Consider the following 20,128-nt stretch of genomic DNA (forward strand, 5'->3'; position numbering starts at 1 on the left):
CAAGCTCAAACTGTGTCGCAGAGCTTGCAGATCTGCTACTTTTGATGCTTTTGTGTGACGCTGTAGTAGTGTAGTATAATCTATGAAATTATATTCATGAAATGTATGAAAAATCACGATTAGAATATGGAGATAGGAGGTTCCTGCCCTACAGTAACGATATCTGCAGTATCTCATTCTCAAGCCAAATCAAATGTCATTTCACATAACAATTTGCAGTAAATGTCAGGGTTCAATAGTCCTTTGTCAGTGTATAATTAACCCATTTTGGACGGGAACCCCTTTTGGTGTTTTAAAAATTATGTTATAATTTAGCTATTGAAAAATAGCAGATCTACAAGCTCACGAGCTTGTAGGTCTGCTATTTTTGAAAAATCGTGAAAATATTTATTTCAGAAAACTGGAGGATTTAGAAGATTTCTTTTAATTTCGAGGTCAGGCCTAAATGGGTGAAAGTGTAACTTTACCATATTGACTCATTAGTTTCAGTGTGGTCGACAAATTTTTTTTTCCCCCACTGTTTTGTTTATTCAAGATTCAGGGTATACAGTAAATCAAATGACAGTATATGTGACACACCCATATGAAACATATAGATAGATAGCAAAATGTTGTGAGTCCATACACAAAATATTGTGGTTGTGGTCGACACATTTAGCTCTAGTGCAACTACCCTCTGATTCCCGCCAGATGCATTGAGATTGCATTTTCTCTGAATGTGATTAATGTCTTCACTACACTTTATGACATAGCTGGAGATGTTTTTTCTTATGTTGATAATAAGAATAGCATTGGTTTGCATTACAGAGGTGCCTTTTAAGTAATTAATGTTCTGAACAACTCGGGTTTGGTTCTGCTTGCTTGTTTAAAGAAAGAGATAAGGGGAGGGGGGCGCATATTTGTAGAGACAAAAAAAACAATTTCTCTGCATTTTTTGTTTTTGTTTTCTAAATTTAGAGTAGTAGCCAATTATTTATCCCAGTTTATTATCCGTTATGTCAATTAGCCTTCCCCACTCATTTATTTGTGTTGCAACTGCTATTGTACCCTAGCTACTGGCTTACCTGCCAGTGAGGAGCCCCAAATGTTGATCTGTCATTTGTCCAGCACCCGGACTACAGATTGGGAGATAGTTAAATAGATAGATTGACAGACAATACTACAAAACTCTACCTCCTGAGCCATTGCGGCACTGCTGAGCCACTGCAGCCCCTACATACGCAGCTAGGAAAGGGTCATTGAGCAGAACAGATGGCAGAATGCCGAATACATCACATATATTTAAGTATTTAAGATCGCCGGTGAATACTTTCATTTCATTAAATTCCCCTCCGAGACACTGCTGTTATTTCATTATGCTGCTGATGCCAGACAGGAAGCACTTTAAAATGTGGGGCTGAGCAGCACTGGGTCCCTCAGTTTGATCAGCTGTCCTGTGGGATGCATGGAGGGAGGGCTGGGATTTGAACCTGTGACCCATCTCATTGCAGTAGCAGGCCTTTCATGTAGAGTGGTGTTGGGTATAATTAGGTCACTTCATCAATGTCAGCACATTGAATGCCTGGCATAGTGCTTGTCTTGATGAGCGCGGGGCCAATGTGCCAAGTCAGTGCAATCCACAACACATTAGGTCTGAGAGAGGAGACACTTCCTCATTCTACACTGTGTATACCTCATCAAACGTTGGCATGTCGACAGTAATGCATCAAATGGGACCTTGTCCCCAACAAACTGCATTGTCCAAGATGTTTTAAAGCTAATTGATTTGGCATCACCGCAGAGTGTGAGATTCAGTGCCCGTTGCTACATAATCACTTAAATGCAATTATTTGATATAATAGCAATTTTTGGAGAAAGTTACAATTATTTATTGTTTCCACAAGCCACGCATAACCGGTTCAAACTACCGGGAAGAGTTATAGATGTAGTGTAAACTGGACACATGACTGCAGGATCTCTCTAAACCCTGCTGGGTTGTGTCAGTCTGGTTTAAAGTGACTTTAATCCTAATGTTTCTACTAGTATTAAACACTATGTATAATGTGACACTAAACAGACCAGACGACGCAGTGTTATGACTAATGAAATGATGATGACACTGGTTGGAGACCAAAGCTGTAGAGCTTACCATGTTTTATTTGAAGCGCAGCAGCACGAGGAAAATGACATACTTACTGCAACAAAACAATATTGATATGTTTTTCCAGTACAACCCACTGAATAAACCAAATAAAGTAAAGCATTGGAGACAGGCATAGAAAATGAGGGTGCATTAACGTCAGTAATCTCACACAGGGTGTGTGACATGCAGTGCAGTACAGTATATCGAAGAGATGGTTTTCAGCTTCGAACTCTTTGAAGCGACTAAGCGAGCAAGATGTAAGCTTCGACAGCCATGGCAGCGATGGATTATAGCTGAGTACTGTTCTTATGTAGTCTCACGTTGCCTATCGCAATTTTCAAATGCTTCCGTCATACAGTCTGGAGCAATGGAAGTTCTATCATGAGTAAGCGTAAGCGATAAAGCGGAAATGCATAATCCTCCCCACTTCTTTTTCGTCTTTAGTCGCGCAAATTTATCCTAATATAAATAGAAATCACCTAAGCATATATATAGCTGGTTGCTTAGCAGAATTTTTTATAAAAAAATAAAATTTAAAGATACTGTATTTTAAAATATATTTTCTTGAACAGAAATGGCAGCTTCCTTAGTCGGATTTCGGGAGGTGTATTTCCAGACTATATAGCATTCAGAGATTGTGGAATAGTTGTCTGGCTACGCGAGACTAGGGAAAAAAACGACACAGTGAAGATTAAGTCTAGACTAGATCAAATGAGAAAGTATCGATGTTTGGCCACAAACGGAGAACTAAGATGTAAGTATAATGTAAGCAACTCGTCTCTGTTCGGTGGAAACCTCATATGTACAAAATTGTTACTTTTTCAGGATTCAAATAAAACAAAACAGCAGATCTGCAAGATGACGCTGTAGTATGATCAAGCAGGGCGTTCATTTATGGAAGAAAATGGAGATTAGAGGTTTCTGCCCGACAGTGACGATATTGAAGTGTGGAACCATTAAAAGACCCTACAGAAAACTGAATGATCAAGCAATGTGTCTTAACTTGATGGGAATCCTGGTCGTACTGTACATGTACATCACTGGTTCATCCTCCATTTCTGCTACAAAACAGGTCTGACTGAGATTGCCAGGGATAGATTGCGTCTGTGATTGATTGGGAAGTCAATTAAGGAAGGAGTTACAGAGTAGACGGCTAGTGAGAGCTGGAAATTGAGTGATTTTCTGGCTGCAATTGTTGTTCTGCTTCTGCCAGCCTGTGCACCATTGGATTTATTCGGGACAGTGTCCCTCCTCACTCTCTCTTGAGGAGGAGGAGTGCAGTCTCATCCATCAGTAAAGCACACACTCACTCATCCTCACATCTTTCAGCATCCTAATCAATAATAATCCTGTCCTTATCTCACTTCGAGTTCACTAAAATGTTGCACTTAGCTGTAACTCTTATCTGCACCTATCCTGTGTTTCGATCTTTACTGCAATGCTACTTATAACATCTGAATTTACACACAGGGATCAATAAAAATCTATGAATTGCTTTATTTATTTTTTGCTTTCCCCCCACTTTTTCTCACAATTTAGTCGTTACGCCGATTCCTCCCCACACATTTCTGTGTCGTCACTGCTGTCATATGCTACTGACTCACCTGCCAGTGAGGAGCCCCCACCGGGAGGACAGAGCCTCCGTCCTACTCCTTAGTCCTTACGCCCCAAACTCCTCGCTGACCCGCCCCAGCCCGTAGGATTACATGCAATGACAATTATCAGCCTCCTCCCCCGTAGGCGCTCGGCAAAGCCGGATGCACCGCGGTGGATTTGAAATCCACGGACAATTTCCGTCGTGGTGGAGGACTTTATAGCACTGCTCCACCTGAGTGCAAGTTAATTGCTTCTACTGACCATATTTCACACAACAGCCATGTTGCTCTGACCTCCCACCATGCACCTCTATGGTACACACACACACACACACACACACACACACACACACACACACACACACACACGGTTAAGATGGAGTTCATGTTGACCTGGTGAGTGGACGGAAAGTGAGAAACAAAAGCTCTTATCGTCTCACAGCTTGTAGAACATCTGGTCTCAGTGTCGGCACTCTCCTTCATAGTTATTATGATTAATACGTTCCGAGACAAAAGTCACCCTTATTGGTTCGTTCTTAGCACTGGACTATCAGCACTGGAAGAAACTCCCACTATACCTTCAACAGGAAGCCTATGTAGACATTTTTAAATGCGCATCCACTTGCATTCTATGGGCTGCATTCAAAGCCCTCTATCTCAGAAACGACATTCATTGCACCGTTTCTGGGGAAGACAAGATTTTCAACGGCCTGTAGCAGGCGTTGTGATACTCGCGGTCGGGATTTTTCACCACCGACGAGACAACAACCTGTCAAGACACCACACACAGCATTTTGCCATAACATGCGGTTAGGATATTTGGCTCTTCAAAGTAAATGTTGCGCACGATAAAACCTTGGCAATACGCTATCGAGGGATTAATAAATGCTGGCGGAAAAGCATCTGAAAAATGCCTAAATTGTAAATTGCACATACAATATACTTCGACATACGCTTTTTGTTGAGCTTTTAAAACTGTTGTTGTTATTCATGTCCTCACTCAGCTCACTGTATTGCATTACTGCTATTATTTAATGTTGTTCTATGCTTTTCTTTTTCTCTATTGCTCTGTAAAGCACTTTGAGCTGCGTTTTATGTCAAGAAAGGTGCTATACAAATAACGTTTTATTATTGTGACCGCTACGTCGCAGTTACTACGGTATATATAATGCAGGAAGCAAGTCACGCAGGAAGCAGTCCTGCAGGAAGCATGTAATGCTCTTCATGTAATGGTCATGTAATATCTTTTCAAATGGGGGTCCACGGGCTAATTAGTGTCAGTTTGGGTGACCTTGACATGTAAAAGTTTGGGAACCACTGATTTACGACTGGGTGGAAATGTTTTCGATGCATCAGAACAACATCAGAACATCGTTGCCTTAGGGCTGTAGCTATGGAGTACATGATCCATCACTCACTGGGCCAAAAATATGATCTAATGTTCATCTCATATCGTCTCTGTCGGGTGGAAAGCTCATTATGATCAAAACTGTTACTTTTAAGGATTAAAATGAAAAAAATAGCAAAATCAGATCTACAAGCTATACAATGTGCAAGCTTGCGGATGTGCTTCTTTTGATGCTTTTGTGTGACGCTGTAGTATGGTCAAGTACATTAAGGCATTCATTTATGAAAGAAAACTCAAAATGTTGAATATGGAGAGATAAGAGGTTTCTGCCCAACAGCAATGATATGATTATTAACGTTAGTCATATTGTTATTGGCCAGAGTGCATTCTAATTTAAAAGTTGCATAGTGTACTTGGCAGTAACGGCTATAGCTGGAACGCGGCTAAAGCCCCAGGCAGCTTCCAAAAACATTCCAGCAAATTGCTCTCCTGATTCATAAAGTTACTCTTCTTGAACAACCGCGGGCGGCTAAATATGACAGGTCTTAAATCCCTTCCACTGTGGACTTGCAAATGAAATCGCACATTTCCATGCTGACGCACGATAACAGAAAGACTGATAAGTCTCTCTTTCTCAGCTTGTTGTCTCAGGAGCTCAAAGGAACAGATGTTTATTTATATTAAAAGCACTGTTCTGATCCAGCTCTGACCTCAGTATGTTAGGATGAATTGATTGTCAAAGTAAAACAAACAGAGGTGGTTCTGGAGCAAAGACAAAACGGCACGGAACAAGAAGATGCTCTGGAACTAAAAATGGAGTGGTGGAAAGTAACTAATGTACTAAAGTAGTGTTTCCAATATTCTATACTTTTACTTGTACTCCATAGACAAATATTGTACGTTTCTTTTAACGTAAAGAAACTTTTTCCAGCACTGTCCAGGAACTAAAATGTTGACGTAGTTTGTTTTTCTGCTTCTTCCAGAAGAAGAACGTCAGTGTGTTGTTAAGCCTCAGCGTGCTGGCAGCATGGGGAATGCTGCTGCTGTCAGCTCGTCTCTACTGGATGGGCAACAAACCACCCAACTTCTCCAACTCTGACAACCCTGCGGCCGACTCACCTCACCTCCTGACTCGAACCCTGACCTTCCTCCACCTGCCCGCCGCCAACGCCTGGCTCCTCCTCTGTCCCGACAAGCTCAGCTTCGATTGGTCCATGGACGCCCTGCCTCTGATCAGGACCGTGGCCGATTGGAGGAACCTTCTCACCGTCGCCTTCTACGGCGGATTCATCGTCCTGCTTTCGTCTTGTCTTCGCGGCCCCGCCTCCAAAGCCAAGGAGGCCAATAACGGCAAAGCCTCGCCGGCTAACGGGAAGGCGAGCACCAACGGGAATGGCTACCACCACGGTCCCGACACGAACCACTACGCAAACTCGGAGCAGCTGGGCTCTCTGAAGACCACCCTGAACGGGTCGGATATAAGTCTCTACCGCCCCCCACAGGCGTCACTGCCGCCTACGAGACACGTAGTGGTGTTTTCTTTAGGTCTTCTAGCGTTACCGTTCCTTCCTGCCACCAACCTGTTCTTCTACGTGGGCTTCGTGGTGGCAGAGAGGGTCCTTTACATCCCCAGCATGGGCTTCTGTTTACTGGTGGCCGTCGGGGCGAGGACGCTGTCCGTCAGGCTGAGGACCAGAGGCCGTAAGCTCTTCCTGTTGAGTGTGTGTGCAGGACTGGTGCTGCTGAACGGCATGAGAACCGCTCTGAGAAACACAGATTGGAGCCACGAGGAGAACCTCTACAGATCTGGAATCAGTGTGAATCCTGCTAAAGGTACGCAGTGACGGTTCACGGTTTACAGAGTTGTTCCCATAACGATACCAGAATCGATAGTGTTTTTTGACTGTATTTTGTATATATAGCCTAGGCCCTATGCGGTGAGTGTCACAACGGCGTGGCGGACGGACGGACTGACTGACAGGTTTTGCAGGTTTTCATAGTAAACTGCAACATACGGTCGCAATTAAATTGCAAAATGTTAAATAAAGCTACAGTCCTTGGGAAGGGAACCCCTTTTGGTGTTTTAAGCATTCTGTTCTACAAAAAAAAAGAAAAAACCTGCAGATCTACAAGCTTGTAGGGGGGGGGGGGTCCCTGGAACAACATATTTTCAGATGGGGTCGGCGGCCAAATACAGATACTTTTTGCGGTCCTTGAAATATTGAGAACCACTGATATAGAAACATGAAGTTTGAAATGAAATTTCGACGTCAGGCCTAAATGGGTTAAGAGATAAGTAAAGAGACAATAAAGATGGAGACCACTGGAGATAGTTAAATTGTATAATATTCATTTGTAATCTCATCTCTCCCATACAGCTTGGGGAAACATGGGAAACGTTCTGAAGAACCAGGGCAAGATGGCGGAGGCTGAGCAGGCGTACAGGAACGCTCTGTACTACCGAAGAAACATGGCCGACATGCTATACAACCTGTGAGTTCATCCTTCTGACTACAGAAACCTTGACAGGAGGGGGACTGCACGTTAGTCCGACTACGACACTACGTGGCCGGTTAAGACTCACCCCGTGGCTTCCACGTGTGGTTGTCGTTAGTGTTAGGGTTTGGGATAGGGTTAGTAATGGGTCGGGCTAATGAGCGGTCAGACCAGTGACATGTTATCTGACAGGATTGAGCTCTGAGAGAGAGAGAGAGAGAAGGCAGGAACTATTTTATGGCAGCGAAACACAAACATGATCTGACATACGGTGAGGAAAAACCCTTTTCCAGTCAACACAAGTGACAAGACATGAAACAGGACTTGTGATTGGTGGAGAAATAACTTCCTTTGTCCCCTGTGGCCTTGATCTGTTCCTGCTGCCAGTGATTATTGTGATTGGTAGAGCCTCAGGGAGAACCTGAATTTCCCCACATTAACCCTCATTGTCAAAGGTGGCCACCTCTTATAACAGACCATGTCTCTGGCTGTGTTAACAGCCTTATAACAGCCCATGTCTCTGGCTGTGCTAATAGCCTTATAACAGCCCATGTCTTGTAACTGTAACTGTGTTTTATAGCCTGTCTTGTTACGGCCATCAGAATGCTGACTGTATAGAATGTGAGGGGAACCAAATGTAGTATCTTTTGTTATCTTTTTGTTTGTGGTGTTGTTGAAAACAGAGATGCTGTTTCATGAGGTTATGTAAAATGTGATAATGGTTAAAAAGGGCATCTGGTGAGAGAAGATTCTTTGCTGAATATTTACACATATTCGGTGCTTGACAGACAGACCATTGTTCTCTCCCCAATTATTATTATTATTATTATTATTAGAGTAGGTATTATTATTTACAGTAGGTGAAACGGCACCAAACATTCTCCTCAACGTAGTGTCTCTTCTGTGACTTATTAAATGCAGTTGTGTCCAGTTTGTATAGACTAGAGGAGTAATGTTGCATCTCTCTGTTCCCCAGGGGCTTGCTGCTTCAGGAGAACCAACGATATTCCGAAGCGCTGCATTATTATAAACTGGCCATTGGGAGTCGACCAACTCTAGCATGTAAGTACTCGGGAACCCATATTGGTGTTAGCATCATGTTATGCTTTAGCTATTGAAAAATAGCAGATCTACAAGCTCATAGCGCGCCACCGAGTGGCGCGCTACAAGCTTGTAGGTCTGCTATTTTTGAAAAATCGAAGAGCGACTGACATTTTTAGAATCTGATCTCAGGTCAGAATGGGTTCATCAGACCAGTGTGTGTCCAGTGGAAACCTCGTATGAATCTGATCTCAGGTCAGAATGGGTTAAGAGACTTCGATAACGTCATACAGTGTCATCTGTCACCCGACAGACGATACTGTCAATCAGCGTAACACAAAACACCAATCAGTGAACGACACTAGCCCGGAACACGGAACCTGATTGCGTCCAAAATCTGGGCACTGCTAATGCCTGGTTGATTTGTGGGAGTAACAAAAAGGTGACGTCATCTTCAGTCTCCAACCTAATTGTTAATTTGGAGGAGTATGCCATCACTCCTCTCTATATAACATTACCTGTTAGTCAGTCATTGTATGGAGTATCAAGTAGTATTTCGCTGCTTTATTAGAAGACAGGCATTGCGTATAGCTTTTTTCTTTATTGCTTTATTACTTTTATGGCTTGACCCTGGCTTATCGCTGCTTACAGCTATATTTATATTTGAATTGCATTGTGTACAAAGAGGGTATAGCATAAAAAACATTCTGTACTGCTTTTGTATTGTACTATTACTTGAATTTCGGCCCCCTTCGGGGGCCTCATCCCAGTGTCGTTGCAGCGCAATATGGGAAGAAAGAAATTGCGGGAGTTGTTATTATAATACTGTACTGCACTCCTTAGTATGGCACTGTACTGTAATGTTGTCCTCTGTACTGTACTTTACTGTACGTCTTTACTGTACTGTACTGTTGTTAGTGTTATTGTTGTTTTTCTTATAATGATTATTATTATTATTGTTATTATTATTACATGCATTATTGTTCTGATGTGAGCTTGTTTGTAAATGAGTGAGTTTACAAAGAAGCTTATTGTTATTATTATGATTATTATTATTAGTATTGTTATTGTGATTATTACATGGATTATTGTTGTGATGTGAGCTTGTTTGTAAATGAGTGAGTTTACAGGTGATCACATCTTTTTGCTCACATGTTTTCACTTGTATAAATGTTGAGAAAGGGATAAAGAACTACACACATCAAATGCTGCAACTTATCAATCAATGGCACTGCCAAAATTGGCAAATCTAAAAAATATATATTTAATTATTGACATTTTTAGAAACAAATAAATAGGCTAGTTACAGTAGCTAAGCTGCCCACTTAAGCACCCTGACCACACCCAGCACAATGACATTAGCACCCCTGGCTAGTTACAGTATCTGCCCACTTAAGCACCCTGACCACTGCAACAATTACAGTAGCACCCCTCCTCACCCCAAGGATGGCCTATAGGTGAGGAATGTTGTTTTTCCAGTTCTAGATGGGAGATCATTAAGATGCTGCTGGATCCTGTATTAAGATGCATCCTTACTTCCTTCCTTTCAAGCAAGGGAATTTAATTGAATGGCTGGAAATGTACCATTGTTTTGTCAAATGGTATTGTATTGTGTAGTGTATTCTAAAATTAGTTTAGGGTTGTATAACATTGTACAACTCAATCAATCAAACGTTTGTTTAATCAATGTATTGGCCCATTGAAAAAAAAGAAATGCCCAAACTGGTACACCCGATACTATTTAATATTTCCCTTATGTTTGATACATTTTCTTATCACATCCATGGTATGAAAACAATGCTAAGGAGTTGCTTCAATGAAATATAATTGCTTTAAGCTGAAAACGATATGTTTAATGGTGTTTTTTAGCGTTGTTACATTTATCATGCATGCCGTTACAATTATTCCGATATGCGCAGCAAATGTAACACTGAAACAGCGTCCACGTTCGGTTTAATAACTCCCGACCTGTTGTGTGTAAGTAGCGTGGTTAAAAGGCTGTGTGTTTCTGTTGTAAGCAACTCATGTTAGGTCTGCGCACACTGTATGTTGCTATGGCAATCTGTCATGAAATGCTGCTGACGTTAGCATGTGTGCTATCAGGCAAAAGCTGAGATAGATATGCAACTACTACTGGGGAAAATGTCATAGAAAACACAACACCTAATTTCGGAATGTTATTGTGACCTATTGAGCACAAACAGACCATCATGATTTGCTTGCTGGACCTATAATTAATTTATTTGCATTAAATGTCCACTCGCCCATCAAAAAGAAAAGCAAGATGGCTGCGACAGAGTGTGAGCTCGACGGACAGAACAGAGCTGGTGACGTATGAGGCAGGGTGTTGCCAGGTTTGCGAATTGTAAGCGAGTTGTAGTGTATGTAAGTAGCGTGGTTTAAAGGGCTTGTTTGTGGGCTGGTTGGGCTTGTTTCTGACCGTGTTGGGGCAGCAGTGATTCCGTGTTCCGTGTAGGAATGTTTCATAAAAGTAATATTTGCAGAGTAAATAAGACAGTCGAACGGCTAAAAAATAGCCTATGTCAGTTCGGGGAGCGTGCCGAATTTATTTTGCATATAGAGATGTGTGGTGAAAGTGTGGTTCGGTCGGAGATAGAGTTCAAAGAATGAGTATGGGTACCACTTTTCCCATGTATAGTAGATGGAAAGCAGGGGATTAAGAAGGTCTCATTTTCATTCTGGATCCTGGTTAAATCACCCCTGGCTGCTGGGTCATTTCATCTGGTTAATTTCACCCCCAGCTGGGTCATTTCATCTCCACAGTGAAGCCATGCGAGTCAGTCTCCCTCTAGATTATTTATTACTCATATCTGGGCTGAGAAAGTGAGAATCAATCTCTCTGCACTGATAATCTCTCACTCTATCTGACTCAGAAAGACAGGTTGGATGGAAGTTACCAATATTCATGGTCTCAAGACCAGTGGTTCCCAAAACCTTTTAGCTCGAGATCCAAAAGAGAAAAATGTGATGTCTCCCCGGGACCAAAGCTAGTGAAATTAGCAGATCTTCAAGCTCACAACACATTGCGATGTGATGCGTTGTGAGCTTGTGGATCTGCTATTTTCACCCCTTCTTAAAAGTTAAATTCTTTCTTTGTAAAATTCTTCTTCTTTCTACTGTCTCCTCATCTCTCTGTCCCTGTCCTCTTGCACAGCGGCCTACTTGAACACAGGTATTATTCTAATGAACCAGGGCAGCCTGGAGGAGGCCAAGCGCACCTTCCTGACCTGTGCCGAGATCCCAGACGAGAACCTCAAAGACCCACACGCCCACAAGAGCTCCGTCACCAGCTGCCTCTACAACCTGGGGAAGCTGCTGCATGAACAGGGACGACAGGAGGTGAGTGCTGTTATACTGTTGCTATAGTGCTGTTTAGGTTGCACAATAGGTGCATTCATTGAAAATTGTATTAACAGTTTGCAGAATGGGTACAGTTCAAGGAAAGTGCAGGTTAGGGCTTTAAGCAACTATTATTATTAGGAAATCCACTAGTTGACCTCGTTGGTACTAGTTGACTAGTTGATGTCTTTGTAGGCCTCAAGATCAGCTAGAATGCTAGATTATAGTCACCAATGTACACAGTTTTTAAATATACAAATATTATAAAAATCACTAGAGTCACCAGGTCAATAGGTCAATACAGGTCAATACAAAATCTGCTTGTTTACATAGGTCCTCCATTTTCAATCAGAAAGTGGCATCATGTAAATTTGTGTTGGTTGTTACATTAGTTAGTTATAGTTATATTATTATATTACTGTATGTTGTCGTATCGCGGTAGATTCTGAATCTCTGCACCAACACAACATCTTAAAATATTATTGTTGCATATTGTTGGCAAGACAATATACGTGTATATATATGTTTTGTATCTGTAGTAGTATGTTTTGAAAGACATAAAATATAGTTCTGGAAAATATAGGCAGAAATGGGCATGGCAGCGACATTCAAAATCCTAGCCGGGTTGTGCTTACAACTACGCCACGCTTCTGTGGCTAACGTGGAAGTGCCTCTCGGCGTCTTTGGAAAGCCTACACGGGTTGTGCAAGGACGTGCTGTACTTGGCCAGTAGCCACTGTGCCGATTTGAACAATTTGGGATAGGGTTTTTTGTCTACTCTGGCAAAATGTCATGTCGATCAGTCCAATGGTGTCTGAGATTAGCTGTACACAGACGGACAGACAGACAGACAGACAGACAGACAGACAGACAGATGGACGGACAGGTGCAAAAACAGAATCTCCGTCTCCTGGTCTTCCGGCCCGGGTGCATGGAGATAATACGGTAAAACTTGAGTTTTAAATTCACCACTGGTTTCTTCTTATTGTCCCAACAGGAGGCGCTGTCAGTCTATAAGGAAGCTGTACAGAAGATGCCCAGACAGTTTGCACCACAGAGTCTGTTCAACATGATGGGTCAGTTACGGAACGCCTCTATCTCCATCTCCATTCATACACTGAGCTGCTGTGTGCACTGAAATGTTCATGTTCTGTGAAGTATCATTTACATACAAAGTGGTATTTTGATGAGGTGAAACCTCTGCATTGAATTGAATTTCCCTCGACTCCAAAAAGTAATTTAATTTCTTTTGTGTGTGTGTGTGTGTGTCTAGGCCAGTGATTATCAACCTTTTTAATTTCAAGAACCATCCATTTTAGATTCATTGATCGGCCATTGACCCCCATTTGATAGGATTTAGATCTCCGGGACCCCAATCTGAAATGTGTATTTTTAGACACGATTTGGTCCATTATGTTCTGCCATTTAGTCCTGAATTCCTTTAATGGCTGTGTACTTAAGTTAAGATAACACTGGAACTCTGATCAAAATAGCCATTCTCGCATTGTATTTAATTTTAATCTAATAATTATTACATGATGGGGAATACGAAATATAGATCATTTATCTGGTGACACCCTCAAGGACCCGAACCACATGTTGAGAACCACTGGTCTAGTCCATTAACACACGTAACACAGTCCGGAAACTGGGAAGAGTTTTACTCGTTCATCAGCCAGGCTTAATTTAGACGTGAAATAAAGTAAGATTGTGAATGTATGGAATACTTATTGCTTACTTTAAAGTCATTGAGGCCAATTATAAATGTCTTTTTAGAAATACAGTTTTCAGAAAAAAATGTCAAAAAATCTGTCACAAATGTATTTAGGCGCAGACCAAGCAAGCAAGCAAAGATTTGAGTTAAAAATGTTTGCTTTAAAATATAGATTTGCACAAAAAAGAAAATCATGACAAACACGCACGCACGTTAAAAGCTTTCTTGGATTGAATGGGTTAAATGTATTTCTGACCTTTGAGTTCAACACAATGAAGATCATTTTTGTCAAATATTTTTTAAATACCTTTCTTCAACAGTCTTGTTGCCATGATGTTTCAGTACATGTTTAATATACTTGAGCCACCTGTTGGATTCCAACACTAATAATTCCAATAACTCTTAAACATGTGCTCAGTCTTTAGTGTAGATGTAACCGACATGAGCGACATCATCTGCAAGAGAAGCGAAACTAATCCCTGTAATAAATCACATCCCTCGTGTTATTGTATTACTAACTACATCACTGGAAGCACATCATGAGTGCATAGTTGACATTACAGCAAGGCTAAAGCCTGCAGCATTCCTCTGGGCAGCCTGAGCACATTGAGAGAGAAAGAAAGGGGATATGTGTTTTGCCAGGTGGAGGGAGGGCCGTGGGGGGGGGGGGGTGTCTGGGGGACACAAGTTATGTCATTAAACCCTCTTTACCACTGGGGACAAAAGTGACAAAATATTAAGGAGCTTTTTTTGTCTCTGTGACACATCTAGGGGCCACAATCTGCATTCAAATATTTTCCTATAAGCTTTCCCATTGTTCGATTTCCACCGGTTTTGTTTCGACCAATGACAAAGCTTCTAGGAACAACATTGCTGGCTGTCTGAATAAAAAAAAAGGTAATTAAAATGTCGACATATTATTGCTTATAGCAGCTTTAAAGGACAAAATATTTAAATAGAAAAAGTGCCCCTCGGGGCACAGGTCTCCAGGCCAGGTCAGGTTATTGTGGCCTCCTGGTGGCGCTATAATAGGCCAATGTGAATAGGGTGCCATTTCTTCTTATGCCTTTGATGGCAATTGGATGATTTTAGGCAATTTGTTCCAAAAATGTGTTTTGCAAAAATCCGCCTGTTGATGGCGCTATAACAGGCCAATGAGAAAAGGGTGGGATTTATTCCTCAGCCTAGTAGGGAAGTGCGTGAAAAATTTCAAAGAAATTGCACGCTGCATTCATGATTTGAGGCTTTTTGTTCAAAACAGGCCAATCCTGCAAACTTTGGAAGCCACTGTGAGCCAATTAGGATGGAATATGAAATATCGGACAAATCCGTCTTGAGCACAGAATCTTTTTTTGGACAGAATCTGGAGGAGTAATATAAAAAATATGTTTTACAAAAGTCGGCCTCTTGGTGGCTCTATAAAAGGCAGATATGAAAAATGCAGGGCAAAGGTTTTTTCCTCTGCCTCTAGGGAGTGTGCAATCAACGTTTCACACAGATTGGTGCAGTTATACTGTAGGTAATCGGCATTGACCGGGTTAACGGTACGGACGGTACGGACGGAGTGCAAAACATACTCTCTCCCCATGCCTTCGGCCTGGTGGAGACAATGAAAAAAACCCACCAGTACTACTACTGCATCAAATGCAATCAACACAAACTATACTAAAATTGATCAAACATTGGCTAAATTGTCATATAATGTAAGAAAGAGCCAAACATTTTGAAAATAATTATGATTCTTTTGGGGGGTCGCGGCCTGATAAGGTTGAGAACCTGGACCAATGCCCTATCGGGTCGCTGCTTTCACAGATCAAATATGTTGTGATTGAACCAACATTTTGGTTCAATCAACTGCTGCATTGGTTTGGGTGAGGAAAAAAAGAAGAAAAAAAGAAAGAAAGAAAAAACATGCATGGATAAGAGTCAACAGAGTTCAGACCCTCTTATCTGTCTTATTGCACCTGTTAGGAAATGGAACAGATTGATGCTTATCAAGTTATCGATTGTCTCGACTTTCGCACAATCTACTGCAGACTCTCTCTGGAGGAAGGTTAATGAAACTGTGTTGTAACAATGCAATCATTTCAGTGACAAACTGGCTTCAATCAACCTCTGTTGACTGAAGCAAAAGAAGAAAAGGAAAATAAATGCAAACATCGGCCTCATCGTTCTTCTGATATTTTCTTTGAGCATGAAAGTGTACTCTGTACTGTAACTCATAACCCCCACATGCACCTCTGTGAGTCCAAGAATGAGTTCCTTCTTAGTTTAAACATCATCTAAAATAGGTTTTCATGAATATATGACCTTTGCCCTCTTTTCCAGGAGAGGCCTACATGAGGCTGAACAGGCTGCAGGAGGCAGGCCACTGGTACAGAGAGTCTCTGAGGTCCAAACACGACCACATCCCTGCTCACCTGACCTACGGCAAGCTGCTCTCCATCACCGTAAGTCCCTGTTCTCTGACTGCTGCATGGGAACCGCCGTCAAATTGTATGTACAGTATATATATAATAGAATACATTCTGCCTGTCTCTCTCTCTCTCTCTCTCTCTCTCTCTCTCTCTCTCTCTCTTTCTCTCTCACTCACTCACTCACTGGACATTAGCCAGCTTAGGCCAGCGATAACTAAGCACACTCCTGGGATGCTTCCATCCATGAGTATTTACTAGAAGAAAGAAGAAAGATGATTATGGGACGCATCCGGTCCTTTTAGGGACCTTGAAGTGATGCTAACCTGACAGTGACGTCGCTGCCAAACACCTTTCAGAGAACGAGAAACAAGGCAGCTGTATTCATCTGCATAATTTAATTTGTGAGTGTGTGATGTCTGAAGGTCAGAGACATGGGGAGTGAGTCTGGTGCAGCACAATGCCAACACTTAGTCACTGGATAAGCTCCAGGTGTGTGTGTGTGTGTGTGTGTGTGTGTGTGTGTGTGTGTGTGTGTGTGTGTGTGTGTGTGTGTGTGTGTGTGTGTGTGTGTGTGTGTGTGTGTGTGTGTGTGTGTGTGTGTGTGTGTGTGTGTGTGTGTGTGTGTGTGTGTGTGTGTGTGTGTGTGTGTGTGTGTGTTTTGTGTGTTGAGCTACATGAGATTGATTTTAGAAGCTGAGCTACATGAGATTGATTTTAGAAGGCATTTGTGGAATGGGCCTCAGTTCTTCATGGGTTAAATAGAATACAAACTAGGAAACCCACTTTATAAACTAAACTGAATTTGAAATGAGAACTAATGAACCATGATGGTGACAACAGATGTGTCACCATGGCAAATGATACGTAGCTCGCGGAGTTAGTTCAGGCAGATATACTCGAGGGCCTCATTCAGTGCTATGCCAGTTCCACATATGTCATACGCTGTCGTGGCAATCAGCTGATCATTTGGGTGGGGTATTTAAGCTCACCTAGGGCTGCAATCTTTCTGCATTCCTTCTGTTGCATTCCTGGTTGTCGTTATGAGCTGTTTGCTCCCACCGCCACCCCAGCATCACCGGTGGGCTCTGCTATTTTTGTTCCCCTGGGGGGGTTGTTATTGTATATCTATCTCCCTGCTCTTAATGGTTGATGATGGTTGTATAATTGCGCTGAGCAGGAGAACAGAGCAGAGCCGAACGCAAAGATAGAATATAATATGCACACTTATTTTCTCATTCTATAATAATATTTGTTCAATATATTTGTGAGTAATCTGACTGAACAGATGTTGTGTGAGGTTTGACTGAGGTTTTGGATGAGGAAGTACAAATATCCCTTGATGCTATCTGAGTGACCTCTGTGACCTCATCTAGAATGGCTGTCCCCCTCAGGGTGCTGGTGATGCAACACACAACCAGAGGTCATTCCAGCGCTCCGTACGGACACTTTCCATAAACTATGAATGCACAGGCACAGGCACAGGTGCTGAATTCCTCCAGGCACTAGTCAACAGATCCAGGGCCCTGAGAGACATATAGATTGAGCCCTGTCCCCCACAACTAGGCTTAGGGGACATACAGGAGAGGCTGGACGTTTCTGGGACAATGGGGCCCACAGTCAGGCTTATAATTCAATTACGCTACTTCCTAATTAAATCACTCCATCAGATACATGTGTCCATCCAGACCTCATCCATGCTACAACAACAACAACATGGTCAAACTGAAGTCCTGTCACGTGGGAGAGTAAACTTTTATCTTTACCTTCTGGAGTCTTATGATTTCAATATGTTATTTATTAGGGTAGACTATGCTGTTTTGAATTTGCTTAATAAACATGATATTGTCTCTGTCGTTAGACAGAGTTCTGAGCTCAGAGTTGAGCCAGAAGGCAAAGCTCTCTGTCTACCGAGCAATCTTCGTTCCTACGAGTTTTCTTCAACGGTTGGCTGGCATCTCCCTTAGAGATAGGGTGAAAAGGAGCCAGCTTAGGTGGTTCGGGCATCTGGTTAGGATGCCTCTCGGGCATCTCCCGATGCCCTCGAGGTCCTCAAGGCACGTCCCACTGGGAGGAGACCCCGGGGCAGGCCAAGGTGCAGTTGGAGGAAACACATCGACTCACTGGCCTTGGAACGTCTCAGGATCTCGGGAGGAGAGAGAAGTCTGGAGCTCTCTGGTGGAGCTGTTGCCCCCGCGACCAGGACTACGGATACACGGTTGAAGATGGATGGATGGATGTCTCTGTCGGGCAGAAACCTCTTATCTCCATAGTCTAACTTGTTGTGTTTTTTGGTAAATGTACGCCCTACTTGACCATACTACAGCATCACATACAAGTTTATTTTTTAAAGTTGTGGACATGTGATTTATTTCCACCCGACAGACACAATAGGGAGCCCAAGGCATTAAAAAGACAAACCCCCTCATCGCTCCTCCATGTACCCACATTTCTCTCACCTTATACTAAACTTTGTAGCTTCTATACTTCTTCTAGCAGGTTCCAGGACCGTACACTGAGTCAGGCTCTGGTCCCAGTCAGAGACCTCTGGGTGGAACAGGAGTGGAGTGGGAGAGAGAGAGCTGTGGTCAGTCAGCGCTGCTGTGATTAATGAGCTACAGATTAAAGCTGTGCTGTTGGATACACTCAGTGGCAATGCTAACCACTGGCTAGCTCCCATTGTGATAGTAGCCTTCACAATGCAAACAGCTCAGGTCTAAATGTAGACGATGCGGGCAATGTCGCACAACTGGCTCTAAATATAGCTTAGCTACAGTATCTCTACAGCACAATCTTAAAGTTCAATTTTAGGCAGAATGGACAAAATATCTGCATGATGGTGGAACAAAAAGATGTACTGTCTAATGCAGGGGTCTTCAACAGTGGGTCCAGGACCCCTAGGGGGTCCTCAGAGATACTGCAGTGGGGGCTGCCAGATCTTTGTGTGATCTGCTATATTTTGCGAAGAGGTTTACAGTGTATTGAGGGTTTATCTCTATTCTCAGCTAAGGGTCGTGGGTGCTTGACCTGATAAACGTTGCTATAATGGTTAAGATACTATATGTATTTATAGATACCGGTACTTTTCCCCCACTCTTGAAATCCTTACATTAACTCTAAACTGCTCTCCTTTCAAATAGCGAATGATACAATGGGGAAGAGAAGTAATTGAATGTGACGTTTGGCTCATTTAGAGCCAGCCGTGAGCATATGGTAAGAAGCTAATGAACCCAAACTAATATGAACAGTCTCTCATTTCACGTTGAGTGTAGAATCCATCGGCAATATGGAAGCAATCAGTGCAACAGCGTAGAGGAAAGAAAGGAAGGGAGGCCTTGTTCACAAAGAAAGACGCAATATCTTTCTCACACACACCTGCATGCACACACGCACATACACGCGGACACACACACACGCACGCACACCCTTTGAGGCCTTGATGTGTTTAAAAGGTGGGGGAGGGGGGTGGCATACCCTTCTCTTTATGAGCTTCAGTTTCCTGGTACTGAACAGCAGTGCTGCCATGTCTCAAGTCATGCATGGCGGCACAATAAAATAATGCGTAGCAGACGTGATAAACTGCAACTGATGTTGTGATGGCTGTGTGTGTGTGTGTGTGTGTGTGTGTGTGTGTGTGTGTGTGTGTGTGTGTGTGTGTGTGTGTGTGTGTGTGTGTGTGTGCGCGTGTGCGTGTGCTTGTGCTTGCGAGTGTGTGCATGCATGCATGAGTGGTTGTGGCACAGGATGTACAGCTGTACATTAACCTACTATAGAACAAAGGATGTAGAGCAAGGAAACTACATGCAGGTGTCATGAGCAGAAATGTGTCATGTGTTAAACTGCTACAGCTACTAACTGCCTGCATGGATCCAAGTAGAGTTGTTACGATGCCAGCATCAGAAAAGCTGAGCTGATATATCGGCTCGGTATGGCTGTCCATGCCATTCCCGTACGATATCCACGTCTTTTATCGCATGATGTTTCATTTACAATCATATTCAGTTGATGTTGCACGACCGCTTTATACTCTTAAGGTGG

At 42.6% G+C, this 20,128-nt stretch overlaps 1 protein-coding gene across 1 annotated transcript in view; it reads left to right on the plus strand.

The window, feature by feature from the left end:
• Positions 1-20,128, plus strand: part of tmtc2a (transmembrane O-mannosyltransferase targeting cadherins 2a) — a 70,558-nt gene that overhangs the window by 35,090 nt on the left and 15,340 nt on the right. Inside the window, exons 3-8 of the mRNA XM_080758005.1 lie at positions 6,049-6,898; positions 7,444-7,558; positions 8,538-8,623; positions 11,778-11,962; positions 12,960-13,038; positions 16,005-16,126. Coding sequence (XP_080614131.1) covers positions 6,049-6,898; positions 7,444-7,558; positions 8,538-8,623; positions 11,778-11,962; positions 12,960-13,038; positions 16,005-16,126 — 1,437 coding nt within the window. The remainder of the gene's footprint in view (positions 1-6,048; positions 6,899-7,443; positions 7,559-8,537; positions 8,624-11,777; positions 11,963-12,959; positions 13,039-16,004; positions 16,127-20,128) is intronic.

This window comes from Protomyctophum bolini (genome assembly GCF_963924005.1).
Source record: "Protomyctophum bolini genome assembly, chromosome: 23".
NCBI lineage: Eukaryota > Metazoa > Chordata > Actinopteri > Myctophiformes > Myctophidae > Protomyctophum > Protomyctophum bolini.